This window comes from Pituophis catenifer, unplaced genomic scaffold (assembly GCF_029215685.1).
Source record: "Pituophis catenifer annectens isolate HBS135680 unplaced genomic scaffold, rPitCat1.0.hap2 SCAF_2, whole genome shotgun sequence".
Classification (NCBI taxonomy): Eukaryota; Metazoa; Chordata; class Lepidosauria; order Squamata; family Colubridae; genus Pituophis; species Pituophis catenifer.
Genome location: NW_027256882.1, coordinates 168,026,837 through 168,052,696, shown reverse-complemented (window position 1 = coordinate 168,052,696; position 25,860 = coordinate 168,026,837). Strand labels below are relative to the sequence as shown.

General features: G+C 40.4%; 1 protein-coding gene across 1 annotated transcript in view; it reads left to right on the top strand.

The window, feature by feature from the left end:
• Positions 1 to 25,860, top strand: part of TNS2 (tensin 2) — a 149,393-nt gene that overhangs the window by 55,273 nt on the left and 68,260 nt on the right. Inside the window, exons 2-3 of the mRNA XM_070938008.1 lie at positions 16,074 to 16,185; positions 16,949 to 16,986. Coding sequence (XP_070794109.1) covers positions 16,074 to 16,185; positions 16,949 to 16,986 — 150 coding nt within the window. The remainder of the gene's footprint in view (positions 1 to 16,073; positions 16,186 to 16,948; positions 16,987 to 25,860) is intronic.

Genomic DNA, 25,860 nt, shown 5'->3' with positions numbered 1-25,860 from the left:
TCCCTTTCCCTCCCTCTTCCTCCCTCCCTCTATATATATCATATAGATATATATATAAAATATATAACATAGAAGTAGAGCTATGCATGCCTGCATGTGTAGGGCTGCCAAAAAAAAAATCTTCCTCCTTCTGCAATTTATGTCTGTTCTCTTATTTGTGTTTGTTTCTAGTTGTCTGCATAGATCTTCCTCTCCCCCAACTGTGTGAAAGGGAAGTGGAACTTGTCATGCCTGACATTCCATTTTGCAGCCTGTGTCCCGAATTTCAGCATCCTCTCTCTTGGGAATGTACTGTCCCTTTCTGCATCCCATGTCTGTGACTGAAGTCAACATATAAAGGATACCAGCCTTCCTTGTGTATTGCCTCTCCTGAATGTTGGGCTTTTTCCTGCTTGCCATTCTTTCTAGGCCAGCCTGAGATGAGAACAGCCTGATCCAGTGATTCAATCAAACCACTTCTACAAGGATGCATTAAGGACTGGTGCACAATTTATGCCTAGTAAAGGAAGGCCAATTTTTGTGACTCAGCGTGGCTGCCAAGGCTACATCATTCCCTTCTGCCCTCTTCTTTCACATTTTTTTGCCCTTTTCATCATCTGTCTTTCTGCTGCCACAAAATATTGTCTACCTCTCTTATTCCTCCATACTTCTCTCTGTCAGCTCCGTCTTAAACTCCTGGCTGTATAGTATAATTAGCTCTTCATTTTTCATGTTCAAACTCTTCCTTCCTTCCTTCCTTCCTTCCTTCCTTCCTTCCTTCCTTCCTTCCTTCCTTCCTTCCTTCCTTCCTGTCAGAACCTGCTAGATTTCACCCCTGATTCAAGGCCCGATAAAAATACAAACGATAAAGCATAAGAATTAAAACAATGCAGCTGAAAACTAAATCAGTTCAACTAACAATTAGTGAAAGAGAGGTGTGTAGTTTTGCCATTTTTCTAAAGATACAGTCAGAGCCAGACATTCCTTATGGAATACATTTCTTTTCTGCATACGAGACAGATAAGCTTCTAAAGTGCAAGCAGTGTGGAATAAATAATAGTAAATGGAAATTAATAGGATTGTTATTGGGCAGTATATAATTGAATATATAACTAAATTGCTTAACGCATTGTAAGCCGCCCTGAGTCTCCGGAAAAGGGCGGCATATAAATCGAACCAATAAATAAATAAATAAATAAATAAATAAATAAATAAATAAATAAATAAATAAATAAATTCATCTCACTTCCAGGCTTGTTACAACTATGGCCATTTTGTCAGGGAAGGTTAAATTGGTCAAACTGGACAAGTACAAATGGTCCTTGATTAGCAACTGCCTCATTTAGTCACCATTTGCTTGATACAAAGCTGATGAAAAAAGTAATTCTGCAACCAATCCTCACATTTATGACCTTTATAGGTCTGTAAAGCAAAGGAAAGCTAAAGTAAAATGATAAGAACAGTTGTGGTTTCACCTAGCGACCAGTTCACTTAACAATTGAATTTCTAGTCCTTTTTGTGGTTGCTAAACAAGGACTACCTTTACTGTAAGCTCTAAGTGGCTGAACCTAGGTAGAGAAAGCATTTCCCAGCATTACTATCTGATACATGAATTGGTTGGTTGAATTGGAGATGCCAGAAATGAGATCTTTTGCGTACAAGCAGTGCTCAACTTATGACCACAATTGAGCTCAAAATTTCTGTTGTTAAGCAAGACAGCGGTTAAGTGAATTTTGCCCCATTGTTAAGTGGATTTTGTCCCTTTCTTGACTCATTTGTTAAGTGAATCACTACAGTTATTAAGTTAGTAACACGGTTGTTAAGTGAATCTGGCTTCCCCATTGACTTTGTCAGAAAGTCGCAAAAGGGGATCCCATATCCCTGGGACACTGCAGCTGTCATAAATATGAGTCAGTTGCCAAATGTCTGAATTTGGATCATGTGACCATGAAGATGCCACCACAGTTTAAGTATGAAAAATAGTTATAAGTCACTGTTTCAGTGCCATTGTAACTTTGAATGGTTACTAAACAAAGTATTGTAAATTGAGGGCTACCTATGCAAAAGCAGAAGATTGCTTTTAACCCGTAATGCTAACCTATTCTAAATGGACACTGTTTCCCATGCCTCCCCCCCCCCCCAAAGATGAGCATTCCTTAGTCCTGGAATCACCTATTGCCCTTAAAATTTTTGGGGTTGGGGTGTGTGTGAGAATTTTGGAGGCACAATCAGTAGTGCTGCTTCCTGCCATTCTAAGGCAGGAAGCATACAAAACTGAACTGTTATGGTTCAAAGAAGCTCAATACAGCTTCAAATAAAAATGTTCCACCTGCAAACCACCTCAGGAAGAAAAATAAAAAATAAATTTCCTCATCAGTTTTGGGCTCCTTCACCCTCTATAGGTCTTGCCTTGCACAAAAACATTTAGATGTGGCTTCTGGCCATCAAAAATTGCCTACCTCTTCCTCACATAATCCATACCACACCTTTCTTCTTCCTCTGCCCCACCCATTTTATAAAAAGCATTGTTCCAGATTTTGGCAGACCGAACTTTACCTCAGAAAAGGCCCCCGGGTTACATTTTTTCAAATTCCCATAATGAGTTTGGACGGCGAAATATCTATTTTCTGTAATACCAAATCTCAACCCATGTAGGTTGATGTAGGGTAAACACAGGCCATTCACATGACAAGCCTGTTGTATAGCTGGGGAAAAGCAATTCAGCTGACACATAATAGCAGGCACTCATTTCACAGCAGTACAACCAAGTTCAGTGAGTAAACATGTTGTTCTGGACTCAGTGCAAGGAGGAGGGGGGAGAACTGGTGCCCCAGCTCCGCGTGGAGTCCAATTACGAAAGAGCCATCGCCCGGCCAGCTCCTTGCTTTGGTTAACCTCCTCTGCTCGTGGCAAAAGCTGAGGACGCCTGGTACAGGGTCCAAACCGGGCATCCTTCTCCACAACTTGGTGCAGATTTGGTGAATGCAGGTGAGGCTTGGGCTGTGTGTGCCTTCTGCATGTACGTGTCCCTTGTTTGTATGAGAGATGCCCTCTTTGATCAGGGAAGCTAAGATGCCTTTTTTTAGGGAATACAGATGGATCTCATTTGAGTCCCTTTGGAAAGATTTTATGCTGTGAGTATGTGGCTTCGTCCCATTTGGTTTTTTTTCAGCCAGTCTTCATCAGTCTGATATTGGCTGTGATGACAGGAATTCATGGAGCCGAAGTCACCTGGATTCATACTAGGAATTACGAGAGCTGTCATCCCGTATATCCAGAGGCCGCCCAGTTTGGGATGATCATATTCAACATCCTTTTATATGGATATGATTGTGTGAATTATGACATCAGGGAGTTAAAGGACGGAGTCCCTGGAATGGCTATGTTTTTATCACTTTCTCTGCATTTAAACTATGGGTCGGACATGACTTCGCAACTAACAACAAAAAAGCAATTGTTTGAGCCGGAAGTTGGATAAATGGCTAGGACTGGTGCACTTACTCCTGTGTTTTCTCCTAAAGGGACTTTTTGTGGACAGAAAGATTCAGAGCATTGAGAGGAGAAATGGAAAGGTTATCACTGTGGAGTGAGAGATCGCAAAATAGTGCATGCCACCCATACTATAACGATGATTTCACATGAACTTTATTTAAAAGACAAATGGAACCATTTGTGGGCCTTTGCTTTGTATGACATATTTGGGTGGATGGATGGACAGACAGACAGACAGACAGACAGATGTGTGTAACTAATATGCACATACACACACACATATGAAATTAATATATAATTATATGCATGCTGTAAATATATAAAAATAATACATTTAAGCTGCTAGTTATATAGCTCCTTGTCTAAGTTGTAGAGAATCCTACCCATTTGGCAAGGAGACAAACATAACATCTGGATGGGAAAGGAAAAAAAAAGAAGAAAGTGTGGCCCAGTGGGTATCTTATCAAAACAGAGCCAAGGTGAGCCAGGTTTGAACTCCCGTTCAACCCTACAGTTCACTGGATGAGCTGCTCATACACTTTCAACTAAACCTTGTTCACAAGATGGTGGTGAAACTAAAATGATTGGAGAGGGATGATACTGTGAGGACTTTGAGAAAAAGGAACCAAATGAAGTAAAGTAAATAGGTTTATTAGAACAGGATTCTCCTATGAGTTCATCCTCTTTAACCATATCTGCTGAAATAGTTCTAAAAGACAGGGAGTTTTGGGTCAATCCATAGAGATGGGAATAGACAGTTCTAACATTCAGTTTGACTTCTCTTCTTCCTTCCCACACAGAAAGTCCACACTGGAACATCCCCTCAGCATATTGCCCATGGTAAGATCTAGGCCCGATTTTTAAGATGCCTGCAACGTGATTTTTAAGCCATTGCTCTGCCCATGTGAACCGCCAAGAAACTTGGTCAGAGTTTGCTGCTCTATGTCCCAAACAAGCCGGTCAGAGAAATCCAAATATGTAAGTTGGAACGGTTCTTGGCAGACCCTCTACTGCTGACCACACAGAAGGAAAAGAGCAAGAACTCTTTGCTGGCATTTCCAAGCAAAGTTACCAGAAGGATTGAGAAGATATAAAAGCTTCTCTAGCTTAAATTCTTCACAAATGAAAGAGGAATTGTACCTTGTCCAAACAAATGCATTTGCTCTGTAATAATTAAAATGTAGTCCAGAGGATGGGATATAAAGAAAGAGGGAAATGGGTCGACAGCCATTTTTCCCACTTTCCTTTCGATTTTGTAAGTTTTCATTTGAGCTGACTAAAGCCCGTAAGAGCAGGGGTGCTATTCAGCAGGTTTTGATAGGTTCTGGAGAACTGGTAGCGGAAATTTTGAGTAGTTCAGAGAACCGGCAAATGCCACCTCTGGCTGGCTCCAGAGTGGGGTGGGAATGGAGATTTTGCAATATCCTTCCCCCAGGAGTGGGGAGGGATTGGGGATTTTGCAGTATCCTTCCCCTGCCATGCCACCAAGCCACACCCACTAAGCCACACCAAACCCACCAAGCCACTCCTACAGAACCGGTAGTAAAAAAAATTGAATTCCACCACTGTGTAAGAGGCTTCTAGTCACCAATAAATGTAGATAACATATTTTTTCTAATCAAAGAAGCCAATTTATCCATTTCAGCAAAATTGGTCAATTTCATCCACCATTCCTCCATAGTGAGTAGTATCAAATCTATCCATCTCTGTACGTATAGTAATTTTGCTGCAGAAGTTCGTATATAGAAAGAATCTTCCATGGTTTATTTTTTCTGACTGTTAACAGCTCTGCTTCTGAGGTAACAATTTTGTTTTCCCAGCAAGAGGATCACTAACAAAGAGCACGATTCATAACTATTTATAGTTAAGGCTGCTGCCATGCTGGGCCCTGACTGAATGGTCCATTCACTAGGCCTTGTGTACACTACAGTTTCATACAGAGCACCCTTTGGTCTTGTCTTCCTTTCCTTGCAAGGAGAGAACTACATATCCCACAAACCTCTTGATTGCTAGGCTGCTCAGGCCGCTTTCCTAGCTCTGTCCTTTCAGTCCTTGTGTCATCAGGGCTGGGTACCTGCCCTACTCCCAATCTCACCCTAGAAGGCTTGCTGGGTTGCGTTGCTCTTGCTTCTGTTTGGAACTTTTGCTGAGGGAAAATCATTTTCTTGTAATGACTCGTTGCTTCTCCTCTCTTGCTACCAACCATGAACAAGCCGGCTAATCAATTGTTTGTTTGGGATACTTCCTTCTGCTAGCATCTGTGTTCCTTCCATTGAGTTGCCTGTGGCTTCAAGCAAGATCAATTCTGGCACATGGAAGGCTCCTTTCTCATTTTTCTGTTCACCGGAAAGGATATTCTGCCTCTGTTTAGGAGTGGATTGCCTTTTCTCTGTTATTTAATCACTTTGCATCTTGCTTTTTCCTCCAAAAAAGCTCAAAATAGCGTATCAAATCCAAATGCCTACTTTCCCCTAGTTTACTTTTAGCAGAGCTCTAGGAAGTAAGGGGAAGCTGGGAGTGTGAGGTGTGCCATGTCACCAACATCCCCAGCAGACCCAATTTGCTAATCCTGCCTATCCTCCTTGTTGCCACTGTAAATCTTGAACTGGTGGTATGACCAAGAAGCCTAGCCAAAAGCAAAAGTTAAAAGGAATGAATGTAAACAGGCATTCATCTTGAAGCAGAGGCAGAGAAAAGCTTAGAAATTCTAATGTTTGCTGAACAACTTGGTTGTTTTGTTTTTTGGGAGGGAGTGGGGTTTGGTTTTTTCTGACATACCACCACTGGATCATAGGCCTAGCTTGAGAATCTCCAGGGTCAGAGGCAGGGTTTTCTCCCATGCTGTAGGACTCTGGTTGGCTGAATTTTGTGGGTGAATGGGAATTTTAATTTAGGTTTTTCTGGTCTATATCGTTCTGGCTTTCCCCACAAGCACTCTGTTTGACTCTAGCATCTGGCAAGACTTGATGTACATTAGCCTTCTGCAACCTGATGCTCTCCACATGTTTGGTGATAGACTTCCCCAATATGGATGCCCTCCTGATGTGCATGATTTACCACTGAGAATTCTTCATCTTGGCTGTGATGGCTGGGAATTATACAAGTTTAAATGCACAGATGGGGCGAGAGAGGGCAGATGGTTGGGGAATGGAGTCTTAGGAAGACAACTTCTACCCAATATGGCCAATGAATCGTTAGAAATTCTAGGATTTGTAGTCCCAGGTTGGGCAAGACATCCAGTTTGTGGATCTAAGTTGCTGTGATTCTTTTTACCAGAACTTTAATATTTAACATTCAGGTCCTAAATTAAAGTTCAAGTATTGGAAGCCCTGAACATATAGCCAGCCAGCATTTATGATCACTACCAGAATCCCAGTTTAGAAGTTCTTTCACACCAAAATTCATTCTTACGGTCTCCCAAATGTTCTTTCTTACAAAAGTTGTCATAGTTAGATAAGGAAGACTCAAGAACGAATCAGCCAGGGATCTAATAGGAGAGCATGTTGTACCTTCTGTTTACCTCTTATATTGGATCAGTCTCATTTTGGATTTATATAAGTTGCAATCATCAATTAATTTTGTTGAGAAGAAGTCCATAATTTAACTGTGCATTGTACGAAGAAATGTCTGTATGCTTTCAAGCCATTTTGGTTCCTGGTGGCTGATTGAACAAGTTCTTGCAGTTGTCTTGATAAGTATTTCCAGAAGTAGTTTATCCCTGCCTTCTTTCCAGAGCTATGAGAGAAGGACTGGCCCAAGGTCACCCAACTAGCTTCACGCCTAATGTGGGTCTAAAATCATGGTCCCTTGATTTTTAGTCTGGTGTCTCAACTACTGTACTATACCAACCAAACTGGCTCTCTGAAGTACTTAGATTTAATCTGTTCCAAATTCTTCACTATTCACTTTCAAAGAGATTCCAGTATTATGACGATAGAGAAATCTTTTCATACCCAGGTTTTCCATACTATATATAATTTTACTATACTCCTTGCTTATTTTTTCCCCTTCTAAATAGAGCCAAAAGATTTAATAGTTAGGGGTCCTTGATGCTCTCTGAGCTTGCTTGTTTTCTTGCAGATGATTCATTAACCTAACTAGATATTTATTGTTTATTTATTTATTTATTTATTGGTTCGATTTATATGCCGCCCTTCTCCGGAAACTCAGGGCGGCTTACAATGCGTTAAGCAATAGCCTTCATACTTTTATATATACCTGCTTATTAGGGCTTTTGCCCCCCCTCCCTAAGCGGTGTTCTTTTTTATACAAAGTCAGCTTATTGCCCCCACAAACCAGGTCCTCATTTTACCTACCTCGAAAGGATGGAAAGCTGAGTCAACCTTGAGCCTGGTGAGATTTGAATTTGCAGTAATTGCAGGCAGCTGGTGTTACTTAACAGCACTTTAGTCTGCTGCACCACCAAGGCTCTTAATAGGTACGGATAGCCGTACTGATGATGTTACCTATTAGGGTAATGAAACGTCTGCAAGAAAACAAGCAAGCTCAGAGAGCACCAAGGACCCCTCATTTCAACCCTGGGCTACAAATATTCTCCTTCATTGGATTTAATATTTCCTTGTAGCATAATTGTTCCATCACCAATTCTTTTTTGAGATTAGATTTGGCCTTTAATTCTTTTTAAAACCACTCTTGTTTTTTTTTCCAAATAGTGGAGACCAGGCTAGAGTAGAACAAATAAACAGCAGAGTCCATTCTTCAGCAACATCTATTACTGGAATAGAGCGCAGCTGACTTGAGAATCAGATGTGCGTTGCTTACCGGAATGTCCCTATGTTCATCTGTGAAATGTTGAAGGGTATATCAGTGTTTCAAAGCCTGCCTGTTATTACTATGGGCACCATTTGGTTTGAGTAAGCCTAGAAGCTGGTGGGATTCTTGGTGAGAATTCTGATCATGGTTTTGATCAGCACTCAATTTCTGAAGCTGCATGGTAATATAGAGCAGCATTCCAGAACTATTTCTTCTTTTCTTTCTCTCTCTCTCTCTCTTTTTGGGGGGGCGGGATGGGGGGGCCCTGGGAGTTGGAATTGGAATGCAGCTCTGTTTCCATCAGGACTGCTGTTTTGTTTCTGGTTTATCTAAATAGGTTCAGAAACCCATTTAGAAAAAAAAATTAGGGAAATGCTGGAAGATGTCATCTTTAGCAGCTGCCAGTTGGGGAAATAGGACTGGGATGGAAGTGGATGGTTGGAAAAAGCCATGTAAGTCCATCCATGTAAGAGGAATTTAATTTAATGTAATTTCTTTTACTAGCTGTTTCATTCCATCTCATCGGAATATAATTGCTGTTACTAGCTTTATGTAAATTTCAACCATCAACATTTCTAAGTAATTGTTTTCAAATTCCGTGTGACGATTACAATATTCCTTATTTCTTGATATATATATTTTTTTACAATTTTTTTGCAACTTTGATTCAAATAAATGAATCAAAGAACATGTGAAATGTATTACTCTGAAGAAATGTTGATAAATTGCAGAATGGGATACAGAAAACAGAAGTGCATTCTAAGAAATCCTACTTTGTCATTCATGTGTGTAGGTCTTTTCAGTTGCAAAGATATACATTTTAATCAAGAAAATAGTTGTCACAACTGGCCATTATTACCTACAAATTTCACTTAAAATAACAAATGTTCCTGCACATGTACAGTTACACACTTTCAAATTCAGTTAACATGAACAAAGAACCAAAATGAATGAACAGCAGGAAACTAGGCAAAATCAGATTGCAATAATTTGGCATAATTTATACTGCAGAAATCAGAATTTCCTCATAACATTGAGGTGTGTTTGTGTTTGGTAGGCATGCCAGGCTCTCCATATTACATAGATTTTGACATTTAGGAGCGTTTCATATTACAAGGTCTGAATATTCTTGCTCAATAATGATTAAAAAGCAGGTGAGTTGCTTAAAGAATGGACAAGCAATGAGGATCATTACTTACTTTCTACGTATCCCGAAGAAAGATTTAGAATTTCAGAGGAATAATAGCATTTCTATAACTAAGAAGAGGAATAGTCTTCTTGATCAACTGATTCTAAGATAAAATAACATGAAATTATTTACACATTGAGCTAAGTTTTTCAGGAACAGAATCATATGAATTAAGACAAAATAAGATAACCATAGATACAGTTATAAATTTGACACATTAAAAATAAGTAATTCATGAGCCTAGGAGATATCCATCCATCTTTAGGTTTCCTAAAGAAGTAAAATGTTGAAGTTGCTGTTCTGACAAACGTATGCAACTTCTCTTTAAGATTTGTTGCCAAGAACTGGAAAACAGTAACAACGAAGCTCAGTTTCTTTCAAGGGGATCCGAATGTGGCTTAACATTAATTCTTAGTAAAATATAGGTAATGTTACTAGCACACAAATAATCAAAAGTCCAGAAGAATCATCATTGCCGAAATGGAACAAACATGGCATTTGCATTTTGAATGTCGACAAGTGTGTCGACAGGGATAAGTCAACAAACGTTATAGACTTTCAAAAAGCCTTTGACAAAACCTCTCACCACTGGCCTCTGAGCACACTCAGTGGTCATGGAATAAAAGAACAGGTGTTCTCGTAGATTGATAACTGGCTAAAGGACAGGAAATAAAGAGTAGGAATTAATGGGCCATTTTCAACATGAAGAGAAGCCCACAAGGGACTGATATTAGGACCACTATTTTAATTTGCTTATAAAATGTATATAGGGGTTAACTAATTCATTAGACAAGGTTATTGGTGTCAGGCTGTAGAAAATTGCAGAACAATTTCCACAAAGATCTTTGCAAACTGGATGATTTGGCCTTGAAGTGGCAAATACAATTGAATATAATAAAGTAGAATAGAATAGAATAGAATAGAATAGAATAGAATAGAATAGAAGAGAAGAGAAGAGAAGAGAAGAGAATAGAATAGAATAATTTATTGGCCAAGTGTGATTGGACACACAAGGAATTTGTCTTGATCCAAGATGGCACCGCTGAAGTCTGCCTTGGTGAAGTGTTCTCTAATAAGCAAGTACAAAGTGATTGCATTATAAATTCAGACTCTCCAAACATAGGGATGGGATCTAGGCTGACAGTTTTTGACCAAGGAGTTTTGGGGTCATGGTGGACAGCTCAATGAAAAAATAAACGCAGGGTGTAATTGCTGCAAAGGAAAGCAAATTCCATGATTCAGATCCTTGGGAAGTGGGCTGACATGGACCTGCCAAAATAGCAATACTGTTGATGGTTAGACTGCAGTTGAACCTCACTAATCTCAAAGGACATGACCTCATGAGACAGCCTTCCTATTATACCCAGAGCACAGCCAAAGCCTTCTGGTTTCAGATTTATCTTCTCCTCCACTCTAAATAGTTCTTTCCAGCTTCTTTGGCAGCAACCATTGTGATAAGAAGGCTCATTGCCCTGCAGGCCTCTTGTTACATTCTCATGCTCATTGCCTTAAAACTTTAAAAGGTTGCTCAGAAGAAGCTCATCTTTTTTTTAAAAAAAAATTGATTTATATGCTGCCCTTCTCCAGAGACTCAGGGCGGCTTACAATGTGCTAAGCAATAGCCTTCATCCTTTTGTATATTTATACAAAGTCAGCTTATTGCCCCCACAACTGGGTCCTCAATTTACCTACCTTGGAAAGGATGGAAGGCTGAGTCAACCTTGAGCCTGGCGAGATTCGAACCTGCAGTAATTGCAGGCAGCTGGTCTTAATAACAGGGTGCTTTAGACCACTGTACTACCAAGGCTCCTCTGAGCCCAAAGGTACTTTTTCAAGAGTCAACTGAGCTTTCTTGTTTTTCTTTGAAGACGTTTCGCTTCTCATCCAAGAAGCTTCTTCAGCTCTGAGTCACAGAAGCTTCTTGGATGAGAAACGTCTTAAAAGAAAAACAAGAAAGTCCAGTTGCTTCTTGAAAAATCACCTTTGGGACAACCATGACCTGGATGACTGAGAATCTCCATAGACATTTAGCTATGCACTTTGGGATGAACACCTTTTGAATACAGAGCTGAAGAAGCTTCTTGGATGAGAAGCGAAACGTCTTCAAGGAAAAACCAAAAAAGTCCAATTGCCTCTTGAAAAAGCACCTTTGGGACAACCATGACTTGGATGACTGAGAACCTCCAATAGACATCAAGCTCATCTGAGCAACATCTCTGGACACCATATCCTGTTAACATTGCCACTAAAGAGAAGGTCTTGTTCCTAGAGTTATCAGATATCTGAACAGGCAAAGGAGGACATGGAAATTAGAAAGGAGGACAAAGGAGGGAAAAGGAGGATCCACTAACTGTTTAACTTTCTTGGCATCTGCAACAACAAAAAATCACTATAACTGTCTAGGTTGGTTCTGCAACCCAACAAGACAGACACAGACTTCAGAGGATAATTAGAACTGCAGAAAAAACAATGGCTACTAACCTGCCTTCCATTGAGGACCTGTATACTGCACGAGTCAAAAAGAGGGCTGTGAAAATATTTACAGACCCCTCACATCCTGGACATAAACTGTTTCAACTCCTACCCTCAAAACAATGCTATAGAGCACTGCACACCAGAACAACTAGACACAAGAACAGTTTTTTCCTGAACGCCATCACTCTGCTAAACAAATAATTCGCTCAACACTGTCAAACTATTTACCCAAGTCTGCACTACTATTAATCTTCTCATCCTTCCTATCACCCATCTCCTCCCACTAATGACTATAACTTCATTGCTTGTATCCTTACAATTTATATTGACTGTTTCCTAATATGATCTGATTGCTTATTTATACCCTATGACTATCATTAAGCGTTGTACCTTATGATTCTTGATGAACGTATCTTTTTTTTTATGTACACTGAGAGCATATGCAACAAGACAAATTCCTTGTGTGTCGAATCACGCTTGACCAATAAAATTCTATTCTATTCTATTCTATTCTATTCTATTCTATTCTATTCTATTCTATTCTATTCTATTCTATTCTATTCTATTCTATTCTATTCTAAAAAAACTGCTAAAAATGTACTTGGATCTACATGCATATGAAATTACTTTTTCTAGCATCAGAAAGACTGGTTTTCCAATTTCAGTATTTTTTGAACAAATATATCTTTTCAAGAACAAATGCTATGGTAATGTAGCATCCACAGTGGCACGCTTTTAAAATTTCATCATAGAACTAATATGACTCGCCGTATGATCTGTGATCATAGATTTGAAGGGGCTGGGTTGAAGCTGATTGCTGGAATTAGAAAATAACATACATCTGGAGTCTGTCTAACTGCAGTACACAAAAGTCTGAATAATTGTATTTATTTATTAAAGGTATGTTAAATGTTATGCAAATGGTCCCTGCTCTCCCCCAAAACCCAAAGATACTCAAAATGCCAAACAATATTTCATCTGAAAGTTATTCCTGCCAGATAGAAGAGGACATGAGGATAATAAGGAGGACATGTCCTCTTTTTGTTGGACGTCTGGTAACCCTACCAGATCTACCTATCAGCAAGACTCCTTAAAACTCTGCAAAGAATTGTCAGTTCTTTTGTCCTTTAAATAAAAAATTGTGGTCGTACTACCAAATAAAAAAAGGATTTCTATACAGACTCATTGAACCTTAAGCTAAGGTTGAAGCTGTTTATTGCCTTCCCTCACCTTCTCTCAAGTCTTAAATAGGAAGAAAAACAGCAGCCCTTGTTCCTTCTGTTTGTTTAGTTTGAGAAAATACATTAATCTGGTTGATATGTAGCTGCTTCCAACAGAACACTGACTGTTGACCTGGCACCCATCATTTCATGAAGATTTATCTCATGGACCCTTAGCACGCACATTCTTGAAATTCGTGGCCAGCGCATGCAAGGCTTGCATTTTGTGGAGAAATGTCCAGCGCAGTTGTTATTGTTATTTGGCATGTCACAATGTTCCCAGTCATCTTCTGTTCCTTCTCAAGAGAGTGGATTAATTTTGAGTTTGTGTTTTGCAAGACCTTGCACAACAAACACTCATCAATGGATTCAGCTAAACTAATTTTAGTTTGATGGGTCAGTTTGAGATCCATGTACTTTAGAGCTAAAGCTTTAATTTGATTTTAATTGATTGATTCATTTTCTTTTTTAAAAAAAAAAGCTCTGATATAATTAGGCAATATGTATATGCATGAGTGTGGATGTGTGAGTGCCATGTGGGTGTGTTTTTTAATGCATATTTCGATAAACTGCTTTGATAAAGTTGCAACAGAGATTGTGTTCACATGTTGCATCAAACCACAATGGAGTTGGCTTGTTTTGGCTTAGTGTAATGGGTTAATATAGCACTGTGAACGATGAACCATGAAATGTGATCCAGTGTGCTGCATGAATTCTGCCAACTTATTAAACAATTTTAGATAAATAAAGTAGCGTAGCATAGTATTTTTTTTTAATTTTTCTCCCACCTTCATTACTATTTTTATAAATAAGTCAAGGCTGTGAACATATCTAATGTTGTACTCCTTTCTCCTCTTATTCTTCCCTCCACAATAATGCTGTGAGCTAGGTTGGGCTGAGAGAGAGAGAGAGTGACTAACCCAAGATCTGTGAAGAATTCACAGACTCTTGATTTCTAGCTGGAGTTATAATCCATGATTTATAGTTTAGTTACATTTGATTAAGTGACTATAGTTTGTACTTTAGTAAACCATAGTTAAAACAAACTAATGCTCTCACACATTTCACAGATTAATGCTTTATCTGTGAAATACATGTACTGCTTAAAAATAAAATACATCCTTTTGGCTTTAGAACTACTACTCTGGTCATGGGCTGTTATAATTGTTGAGCAGAAATACAGTTATAATGGCTAAGATATAATTGAGCTGCATCTCTCTAACGTGTTCCAACAGAGGTTGAGTAACAAATACTTTTAGGAAGAGGGGAAATAGGAGGGAGAAATCAATTCCCTGTTGCTTATGGCTGTTGGAGACGCACTATCTCTTAACAGGGGCTTTTGTTTTATGATAAGGTTAATAGTAAGTAGTTCCTAAGCCTGACCTCTATGAATTTGTTTAATTCTTAAAAAAAACAAAACCAGCATCTAAGCTGGTTCTTACTGCTGGATCTTGTGAAATATGCTACACGTTAATTCCATGTTGTGCAAAGAAATCCAGAATTTGTTTTCAGTTACCTTTCATAGCATGATGTGCCAGTATGTACATTATAAATGAAAGAGTAAAGCACTAAGAAATTACAAATAATGTAGATAATAAAATAGAAATATATCGATACTCTCTTTAGTTTTCTTTTTCCCCAATTAAATTGTTCCAACTTCATCAACTCATAATTACTGTTCTGTCTCTCATTAATTATAATGTACCACAATCCATATCTACTCAAAATAAATAATAAATAAAAGATAAACCTCTCTTACTCTTTTCTGGATTGAATAAATATCCAAATTGTTTGGAGACAGACATGAATTTGGCTTGGATTTAAACCATGACAACACAAGTCTTTGGGGCCTTTTCCAATATTGACTATAAAATGAGTGTTAATGTTCAGAAGGGTCCTTGTGTATAGGACACACAAAAAATTATTTTCACTAGAATTTTTATAAAGTATGTCTCAAATCTGATGTGCAGTTCCCATGTGGAATTCTGTAAATTGACATCTCAACATACTGAAGAACCACGGTATGGTGGTGGTGAATGGAATAGGAAAATTCGCCATGGCCAACTTGCTGCTGCCAACTCACCATGGCCAACTCAACACAGGAGAACTTGCCATCCCAACTTGCTGCAGAACAACTCGCCACGGGACAAATCAACGATGTTATTTAATTATTTAAAACAATTAGAAAATTATTTTAATTTTTGTCATTCACATTTCATTTTGTCCCTCCTTTTGCATCCTTTCTTTCATGATTCTATTCCACCATTTCTTTGATAGTAGTGTAACTCTTGTCCCTCGACAAGTTGTCCTATAGTGAATTGTCCTATGGCGAATTGTCTTATGGTGAGTTGGCTGTGGCGAGTTTGCCGTGGCAAGCTGGCTGTAGTGAGTTGGCCATGGTACATTGGCTTTGGGGAGTTCTCCTAGACCAGGGGTCTGCAACCTGCGGCTCCGGAGCTGCATGTGGCTCTTTCATCCCTCTGCTGCGGCTCCCCGTCACTCAAAATATGCGTCACAACCGCCAATGTGTGACACCTGCCGGCACATGATTTATTGAGCTTTCTGATCCATCTTTTTTTTTCGGAGTTCAAAATGTTTTTGTTGCATGCAGAAATGAAAATTTGTTTTCTCTGTAGCAGTTCATTGATTTCATAAATGCAACACATTATAGTTTTTTTATACATAGCATAAAGGTAAAAAACGATGTATGCATTTTAGATGTCAAAAGGGTTTTGTGGCTCCCGGTGTTTTCTTTTCTGTGGGAAACAGGTCCAAATGGCTCTTTGAGTGTTTAAGGTTGCTGACCCCTGTCCTAGACCCATTGGTAAAAGCTTCATGATGGCTTCACACGCGTGTGTCTGAGGAAAGCTGCCTCCATTGAGCTATGCAAAAAAAAAAAAAAAAATCTGCACCATCCTATTTTCAGCTCTTGTTTGTTCTTTCAGCCTGGGAAGGTGTCCGAGCCTCACAACTTCAAAGAGAAGGTTTTTAAGAAGAAGAAAAAGGCATGTATCGTCTGCAAGGAATCCATAGAAGCCCAAGGGCTTGTGTGCAGAGGTAGGATGTTTTTCTGTTGTTGGCTCGTTTGTATTCCTTATATTGTGAGAAAACGCGGAAAGGGCTTTGAGAAGGCAAAGCTTTGATGCAGTCTTCTTTATAGTGGTGCCCACCAGGACTGCCATTTCATTAATCTGGGTGGGTTTTTTTTATTATGGATTTCACTGCACAATAAAAAAATAAATAAAATAATAAAAAACAGCGAGGACAACAGCGAGGACATTAGCCCCTTCCCATACCTGAAATGTAGCTTCACCCAACATGCTTTGCAGTATTGCTTTGCAAAAAAAACAAGATACAGATAGTCCTCGACTTACAACCACAATTGAGCTTCTGTCACTGACATTTGTTAAGTGAGTTTTGCCCCATTTGACAACCTTTTCTGCCACAGTTGTTAAGTGAATCACTGCAGTTGTTAAATTAGTAACACAGTTGTTAAGTGAATGTGGCTTCCCTATTGAGTTTGCTTGTCAAATGGTCACAAAAGGGAATCACGGGAGCCCGGGACACTGCAACCATCATAAATATGAATCAGTTGTCACCTGAATTTTGATCACATGACCATGGGGATGAGGCAACGGTTGTAAGTGTGAAAAATGATGGTAAGTTACTTTTTTCAGTGCCCTTGTAACTTCAAGCGGTCGCTAAATGAACTGTTGTAAGTTGAAGACTGCCTGTACTTGGGATGAAAGCATCAGAAGGCATCTATGTTTACCATTACCCTGAATACTGAAATGTTTCTTTATTTTTTTTTCTCTTGCAGTGTGCAAAATGGCAAGCCATAAAAAATGCGAAGCCAAGGTAATAAGTGCTGGGAAACATTTGTTTGGGTGCCTCAAATGGGTATTTTTGGCTGGGTATTTTTTTTTTTTTTGTATCAGATTTTGTACCATATCCTGTTTAATTCATCCTACATTCTGAGAGAGCATACATGTTCATTTCTTCTGATTGTTCTAACTCCACATCACAAAAATTCACTCAAGGGTGCAAAGGAGCAGTGGAACTCCCCCATATGACATTCCGTTCCATGTGTGGGTCTGTTGGTCCTAGAGCTGGAATTGCGTGCCACCCGTCTCCACCATACGTCACAACCTATGCTGTTATTCTTCAGTGCAGAATGTTGCCTGAACAAGAGTTTCATTTTGCTTCCAAAAACAGTTTAACCACTTTTTTGAGGATCCCGCTTTGAAGGAGGAAAGCATTTTGTTTCTGCTTCTGAGATCTACTTCTGAGATCCCTGCAGGATGTTAGGATAACGTTAGAATGCTCTGAGGCAGCTAAAACTCAACAGTAGGAAAAGGGCAACCGAAATGAGAGGCGAGTGGAAACAAAGGAAAAGAGGAGAGAAAGGAAGCTGGAACAAACAAGGAAGCCATCTGGTTTCCAGATGACTTGAACTACATCTTCCATAAGTCCTGGCCAGCAGGAACAGGAATTTTAGAAGATATACTGCCAAATATCTGGAAGACACTAAGTTGATTGTCCCTATAATATATGGTTGTTTCCATTGCTTGTATTTATCCAAGGCCACAAAATATGGTGAGGGTTGGTATTTTGTGATTGATTTTTTTTCTCTCTCTCATTTTGCCACAGCCATACAAAAAAAGATAAGGATTTTCAGATTTTTCTATACTTTGGATATCTTGGAGTTCCCTCTCTCATACATTTCAGCTTGCTAGGATTTTATGGAAATATCTACAGATGAGTCATTTGGTCCCTCTCAAGATTCCATTCCAGTAAAAAAAAAAGAAAGGAAGTCCCCATATAGAGTCTAATTTCTTAAAAGAAGGCTAAGATAAACAGGAGACACAGGCTGACATCAGCAAAGGTATCTTTGTTTATACATTCGGAATACACTGCACGAATCCCCTGATTTAACGTGCGAGAATTTCCTGAATGCAGATTGCAAAAAAATGAAGCAGAGGACAAAACCAAAGATAAAGCTTAATTATAGCTAAGTGTTATGGAGCAATATTGTAGTACTATTACATGTACACCACAACGTACATGTGATGATGCTATTGCAACATCAGGGCCATTTTCCTTTATGTCTGGAAAATTCTCCTCATATTGTCTGGGGAAACCTGGGAATTATGGTTCCGTGGACCTAGAGAAGACCATGATGGAGAACATGACAATTCAGGGGAGGAAAGTTGGCCTAGGCCCTTCTCCCTACATTTTTAATACCGCTTGGAAAACAGAATTATGCGGCTGCATCAACTGTACCGTATTCAGTGGGTGTCGCACTGCTTGCTCTATAATAGGTATTTTACCAGAGCTGTCTTACTCAGAAGGTCCTTGTGTTTCCAAACTGAGTTCAGAAGAAAGCCAGAGTGACACAGTACTGGGTTTCCCACTCAAAAGCTGCCCTATCCCATACGTTATATGGGTCATTGCTTGGGATAAAAAATACCAAAAATATTACATTTTAATGAAAAAAAAATAGTTACCACCTTCTTCTGGAGTTCAGTTCTTTCGGACAATAGACTTTGCAGGATCAACTGCCTTTATCCCACCCATTTCCCCTCCTAATTGTAGCCCCTAAACCTTCATTCTCCCTATTAGTTTTCCTCAAACTGCTCATTGTTTGAATCTACAGCATATTCCAAGCAAAAGTCTCTCTTCTTCAGTGTGGTTGCTGCATGGAAGGTTGGCAATGTTGAAAGGGGAGAAAATAATGTCCCCATCTCATGCATAAACGTGCATATGGAAGAGGGGAATAAAAGCAAAATAACAAGGAGTGCTCTTTTACCACATTCATGTGAGTTTCAATTGAACTGCACAAGTGTTCAAGCGATGTATTCAGAACTTTTAAAAACTTGAATGGCTATTCACACGTGGAAGTGGCCACCAGGTGTTATAACCATTGAGCAAGGAGAACGTAGGTGCCCACTCTCTACCTTCCACCACAAAGCTGAGATTAAAAAGCTTACTCAAAGGCTGAAATACATTTTGGATGTGCCCAAGTAATCAATTTCAAAAAATTAGGTGACCAAAGTTAATTCCGGGCATCCTGGCTTCATTATTTCTACCAAAAAGTCTGGCATACAAGGAAGCTCTAGCCAGTTTCCTCATCAGCCAATATTGTAGCCTTTCCCTGTTGGTAACAGATCAATCACAGAGTGTCAGATCAATCCCTGGCACTCGGGTTTCATAGGTGGTGTGTGGGAGTGCAATACACCTATGCATAAAGATACGTTATACAAGCTTCTATCTATAGAACCTGTGCTGTCTCAATGAGCTGTCAGCTTTGGACTATTCCCAGAAACCGAAGAGGAGAACTTGCTGGGGGGAGATTGAGGGGGTCATTTGGATTCTCCTTGCTTTCAGGCTGGGATTTTTTTTTCTTCCTGCAGATAATTTGTTGTCAGGCAAGCTGACATGGCGGGGGGGGGGGGGGCTGCTGGAGGGAGACAGCAATCGTTGCAAAGTCTCCGGCATCAATCTCGGTTGAATTCTGGGAGAGAAGCATTGGATGGCCAAGGGCTGTTCATTCTCAAGGGCCATGTTCACCCAGAGGGTGGCAGCAGCAGGGACAGCTGTAATTAATGGGGGGAAAGCATGATTCAAGAGGTAAAGGTCAACTGGGATGACCTCAGAGGGACCTCCAGAGTTGCCTGGCTGCTGGTGAATGTAGCTGGGGCCTTTTGGTTTACAAGCAGACCTTTAGGTGGGAGAAAGGTAGAGAAAATTTAAGCATTTTTAGGCTATTACATGATGTGAAATTCTATGTTTTCAACTAAGGCTTCCCTCATAGATTTCCCAATATATGAACACAATCAGACATAATTAAACTAAAGAAAAAAGAATTGTCAAATATTTCTAGCCCAGTGTTGCTCCGTATATTTTCTAAAACAAAAGATCTCTCACACTTTATTTTCCTCCATATATCTTTCTTTCTTTCTTTCTTTCTTTCTTTCTTTCTTTCTTTCTTTCTTTCTTTCTTTCTTTCTTTCTTTCCTTCCTTCCTTCCTTCCTTCCTTCCTTCCTTCCTTTCTTTCTTTCTTTCTTTCTTTCTTTCTTTCTTTCTTCCTTCCTTTTCCTTTTTCTTCCTTTCTTTTTCTTTCTTCCTTTCTCTCGCTCTCTTTCTCTCTCCGTCCCTCCCTCCCTTCCTTCCATAGTTCACAAAGCTGATTATATGTCCCACCTTGAGTTTAAGTAGCTTAGTTTCACCAAGATTCCTATTCTGTGTACTTTCTAAACATGCCTTGAAGAAACCAATCCTCAACAGGCATTTGCTGTGGTTTCCTGTCTTGTTTCTTGTTTAGCTTCAGCAGGGGTATAACCAGGGGTGGGCTCCTGGGGTTTCGCAGGGGTTCGGGAGAACCTCTCGGTAAGATTCTGTACAGTTTGGAGAACCCCAAATCCCACTCCTGGCTGTCCCCGCCCACCCCGCTCTGCCTCTCCCAGGAGTCCCCAAGCAGCCCGTTTGGATGCAGGTAAATGCAGGGGGCGCGTAGAGGCTCGGGGAGGGCGAAAAATGGGCCTACTGGAAGTTCAGCAGGGCCTCCAGAGGGCCTCTGGAGCCTGGGGAGGCTGTTTTTGCCCTCCTGGAGGCTTGAGGAAAGCCTCCGGAGCTCAGGGAGGGCAAAAATACCCCCCCACACACACCGTGGTGCAGGAGGCCAACTAGGCCACGCCCACCATGGCCACGCCCACCCAGCAACTGGGCAGAGAACCTCTTGCTAAAATTTTTGAAGCCCACCCCTGGGAATAACAGCATCTTCAGACTTTCTGAGAGACTCTGAAAGATATAGTTCCCAGACATCTAGAGGCCACCAAACTGGAAAGGTTGGGTTATAGTACCTGGTGTTCCTCCTCAAATGGTTCCCTAGGACTCTTTTCTCTCTAACTTTGCTAGCTGTCTCCATCTGTTTTCAGCCTGGATGACAGCCATTTATATTCTCTCCCAACAGATCATTTCCACCCTTTACAATTCAATCAGTCAAAAGCACTGAGGCATTTTTCAAAGATGTTGTGGGGATCCAGACTGGGATTTTTTTTGCAATGTAAGGGTAATGGAAACAGGAAGGAAACCAAGTGAGGTCACATTTGCCTCTTCTGTGGGACCAAGTTCTGATATCCTGAAATGCAATCCAGGAAAGCTTTTGAGAGCTGATTCCTTGGATGCATATGCACCCACCTGTTCGGTTGCAATGTGTCACCTCATGTGACTTCATTCAGGGATGGTCTCTGGAGCTGGATCAGGCAGACCTGGGAGATCTGGATCGCTGGCCCTTTAAGTCAGCATGGGGCTGTTCTTCTAAATTGTGTAATTATGGAGCGGAGTTTGCCTTGGAGTGAGGCCAAGGACTGCAGCTGGAGGAGAAGCCACTTGACTTTCAGTCTGCTGTTGTTTGGGGACTTTTTTCCTTTTCACGGAAAAAAAATCAGGCTGTTTTCGTAAACGCAGCTCTGCTTTCTGGAAGGAAAATATTGGAATTTAGGAGGGAAGAAGGCTGAGGAACAGAGAAAAGTAACCGAGGCACCAAGAGACCAGATCATAGTGCAGTTTTGGTTCCCCGTCCATGGTACAGCTAGTGCTGCTGGTTCCCTCAGCCCTGCTGGTGCCTCTTCTGGAAAGCTTTGTGTTGGAGTGAGAAGAAGTCAAAAGATCTGGGTAACCGCCTGGGCTATGGGCAGAGAGAAGATCTGCAGGTGAACTGGCATGAGATTTGGCACTTGGAGCAGGTGCGTAGAATATAGGTTTTCTTTAGCAGAAATGTCCTTTCTTCCCTCTCCACAAGAGGGCAGCATTGCTCCCCTAGAAGAAATGCTAGTGAGTGGAAGCTGGGTCAATGGGACAGTTAGGTATGGGGTAGTTATTAATTTATGTTCTGTCCAATAAAAAGATAAGTCTATCAACAGTTATTATCTAAGATTGCTACATAGATCATCCATAAACCCAGCTGGTTTATTTCATTTTATTTTCTATTTTTAGGCATCTATTTGCCTGGGCATTTATTATCTTTGTATCTTATGTCTTCTAAAGCACTCAGCTTTAGTGCTTTGGACATGCTCCTCTTTCATTTTATCTCCATAGTAGACTTAGGAAGAAGGTTAGGCTGAAAATGTGACGGCACCAAGGTCAGTGTTTTGTTTCAGCAGGGAATTAGACTTGGCTCTTCCTATCTTATGCTATTTCTCCCTTCCACCTATTTCTCCTCTCTAGCACCTTCTAGCTAGCATCATTCAGTCATCCCCAGGGCAATGCTGAAGCTTGTCCATGATGATTGAGTGACTCTAGACAACAGTGGAAATCACTAGTAGATATCTTTAGCTGAATTGCTCCTCTCTGAAATGACAGATAAATAAGCAGAGAATGTCACTGCTTTAATGTCTGGGTATGTATCTTTCTCAGAAAGAGCCTGTTGATCTTAGAGACAATGTTGGAATAGACGGTTTCATACCACAAAGTAATTTTAACCTGTCTTTCTAAAATACAGGGCAGTTCACTACTGTAACATATTTGGACATATAGCTTTATTTATAGAGCTTGAGCTTTAAATGTCTAAAGATCTGCTTATTATGTGAACCTTAATGTTCTGTGAGGTCTTAATCAGCGACCATTCTCCAGTGCTTTCAACTTCAAAAATTAAATAAGCTGTGATTGCAGGCAGGATCTTTACAATCATCTAGTAGCTATGTAATGAATATATGGGTTGTGGTGATTCTTTTTATTACTTGTTAGATATCAAGCAAAGGAATTAATTAAAATCCTTGGAGGATTCAGAGAATATATTTTTTCATATTTGTTTGGTTCCCCTCTTTTATTCTAATGAGCATGGAAGCTACTCTACACATGCTGAGTTTAAGGGTAGCACTCAGCTGACCTTGGGTGATACCAAAAAGCTAAATAAGGTCAGTATTTGGATGAAATGCTTGAATATGAAAAAAAATTCCTAGGTCTGTAAACTTGACAGGGAAGTTTTAAAAAGTTCCAGAGGAGAATTCCAAACCACATTTTTATTGTTGCCAAGAAAACATGGATATATCCAGGAAATCGGCAGGAGTACAGTTTAACTTGAAGGACACTTTAGCAGATAGATAGATGATATATACTTAGGCTCTCCCTCCCTTCCCCCCTCTCTCATTGGCAGTCTTGGAAATCTTTTTCAGATGGTGAGATGTCCTAACAAGGTAGTAGAGATAGTTACTTTGAAGAAACAATTTAAAAAAATAATTAACTATCATAAAAACTAAGAACAAGCTTTTTCCCTGTCCTATTTAGATGAGAGAATCTCTCAGTCATGCATGTTTTTCAAACTATTTAAACTTTGTGCAGGGTGGATGGCTTAACTTTTGGGTGTGACTCATTCAGGACAATTTATTTTGCAACGTTCTCTTTGCAATCCCTTTACACTTCTGTCTTTCCTTGGACTTCAAATGGCTTGAGGTTGCTAGGGAAGGCATTGGAGATTTGCCTCCTCGTACACAAACCCTTTGGATGATTCAGGCAGTGTTTCCTCTCAGCATCTGCTGGATAGTTGGAAGTGTGGAGCTGGAGAACCTTGTGAGTTGCGTTCAATTGCATTTCCTTGTGACATTGTCAGTTTTTGCCTTCTCCTGTAGGAACTGGACTGGCTTTCTTTCCATATGACATCTGGAATTGTTTTGCTCTCCAAGCAATTCAGTCCTGCTGTGTCTAGTCAACCTAGCAGTCTTGGTCTTTCTAACTAACAGCTAACCAAAGCCTCTGGTTGGGGTAAAATGTTTCTTGAGTAAACAAATTTCTTGATAATAGAAAACTAGCACTTGGGGAAGATAAGAGTTAGGGTCATCTTCCTTGAGGTTCTATTTAATTCTGAACGAGGACAGTTTTAGGACAAACCTTCTCTCAAGGTGGCTTTTAAAAGCTGTTTCAGACCATTAAAACCAGTTGGAAATTAGCTGAAGAAAACTAGAAACAGCAATCCAGCATTTTTATGAAAAATAGTGTGAGTGAAGGCGTTTCAAGGTATTACTGACAAAGGCTGTCTTCAGGATGTGTCAAGCAGATGGATCGGGACAATAACTTTGCATGTAATGTTCCAAAAATCAGTTTAAAGTGCCTGGACAGGTTTGAATTAATATAAATAAGCATGAGCAATCTCAGCTCAATTTTCAAAGTCCTTTGCGAATAATTAATCCAATCCGTACCTCTGGGAAGGAAGAAGGAAGGAAGAAGAGATGAGATGGTGCTAGGGGGAAAATGAATGAATGAATCCACAGGGCTACTCTGAGACCTAAATCTTATTCCAGATGACTTCCAAAACCTGCAGCCCCTGATGGAGTCAAAACCCCTTGGCAAACCTTTTCGGCACCGAGTGCCCAAACTGGAACGCGTGTGCACGAGTGTGCATGTGTGTGTGCTGGAGCACTGGAAACCCAAAGATCAACTGGCCGGCGCGCGCATACCTGTTTTTTGGCTGTTTTGGGCCATTTTTCAGGCTGTTTTGGGGACATTTTTCGGGCTGTTTTTCGAGCCGTTTTCAGGCTGTTTTTCAAGCCATTTTCAGGCTGTTTTTTGGGCCATTTTCAGGCTGTTTTTCGGGCTGTTTTCAGGCTGTTTTTCGGGCTGTTTTCAGGCTGTTTTTCAAGCCATTTTCAGGCTGCTTTTCGGGCCATTTTCAGGCTGTTGTTTGGGCTGTTTTCAGGCTGTTTTTCGGGCTGAAAAATGGGTGCCCACAGAGAGGGCTCTGCATGCCACCTCTGGCACGTGTGCCATAGGTTCGCCATCACGGGGGTAGACAGTCTTTCAAACAGTGTTGTCCTTCCCAAACTATTTACAGCAATGGGGTTTAGTACTCAATGTTTAAACTGAGTTGTTTAAACTGTTTTAATCTTGGATTCAAATCCATTTAAAAAAAAACTTGCAGCCTGGAATGGTACAGCTCACTTATTCCTTCTTCTTCTGTACTTGGAGGGTGTGGCCCAGATCCTGAGATCAAGATAGGATCCTTTTGAGAACAGGCATGTTGGTCATCTTGAACCTGCCCTCTGTGCTTCGTTGCTTACATGTGTAGCATATGGAAGAGAGGGAGAGTATAAATATTCCCTCCCTCCCCATTCAAAAGTTGGTCCCTTTGCTTAGCAGTTGTAACAGGCGTGTAAAGCCAGAGATGCTTTTCTCTGGTTAAGAAGCAGGCCAGCTGAGGCTGCGGGCTTGGCTCTTCAGCTATGCCGACATTTTAGCCTCCCCTGTAGTTTCCCACATCCTGATGACCTCCCCTCTTTGTCCCATGGGCTGATCCAGATGTTTTCCCAGGCTGTGGTTTGCTTGAGAGATGAATGGGGAGGGGGGGAGCAAGGAAGCAGAAGGAGGAGGGATAGCACAAAACTTCCTCCAGAGCATCAATCCTGAAAGATCTGCTTAGCATCCCCAAAATTTCCCACAGATGAAGGATTGGAAAACTTTGAGCTGGATGGGGAGAGGGAGGAATTGTATTTGGGGAAGGATTTCATGTTCTATCTGGAGTAGAGGTGAACCCATATCAAGCTGGGATGGGAATCAGAACAAAAGTTATTTGCATTTTTGATTGGGATTTGGGGAGCTGCAATGCAGCACACATAGCAAGCTCTAAATTGGGGAAGGGCGATCAACATACTTGCCAAAGTAGGCAAAATATATTTTCCTCCTGCTTTTGAAAATCCAGCTGCTGATTTTTATTTTCATTGCTAAGTTTTCTGTTGTTC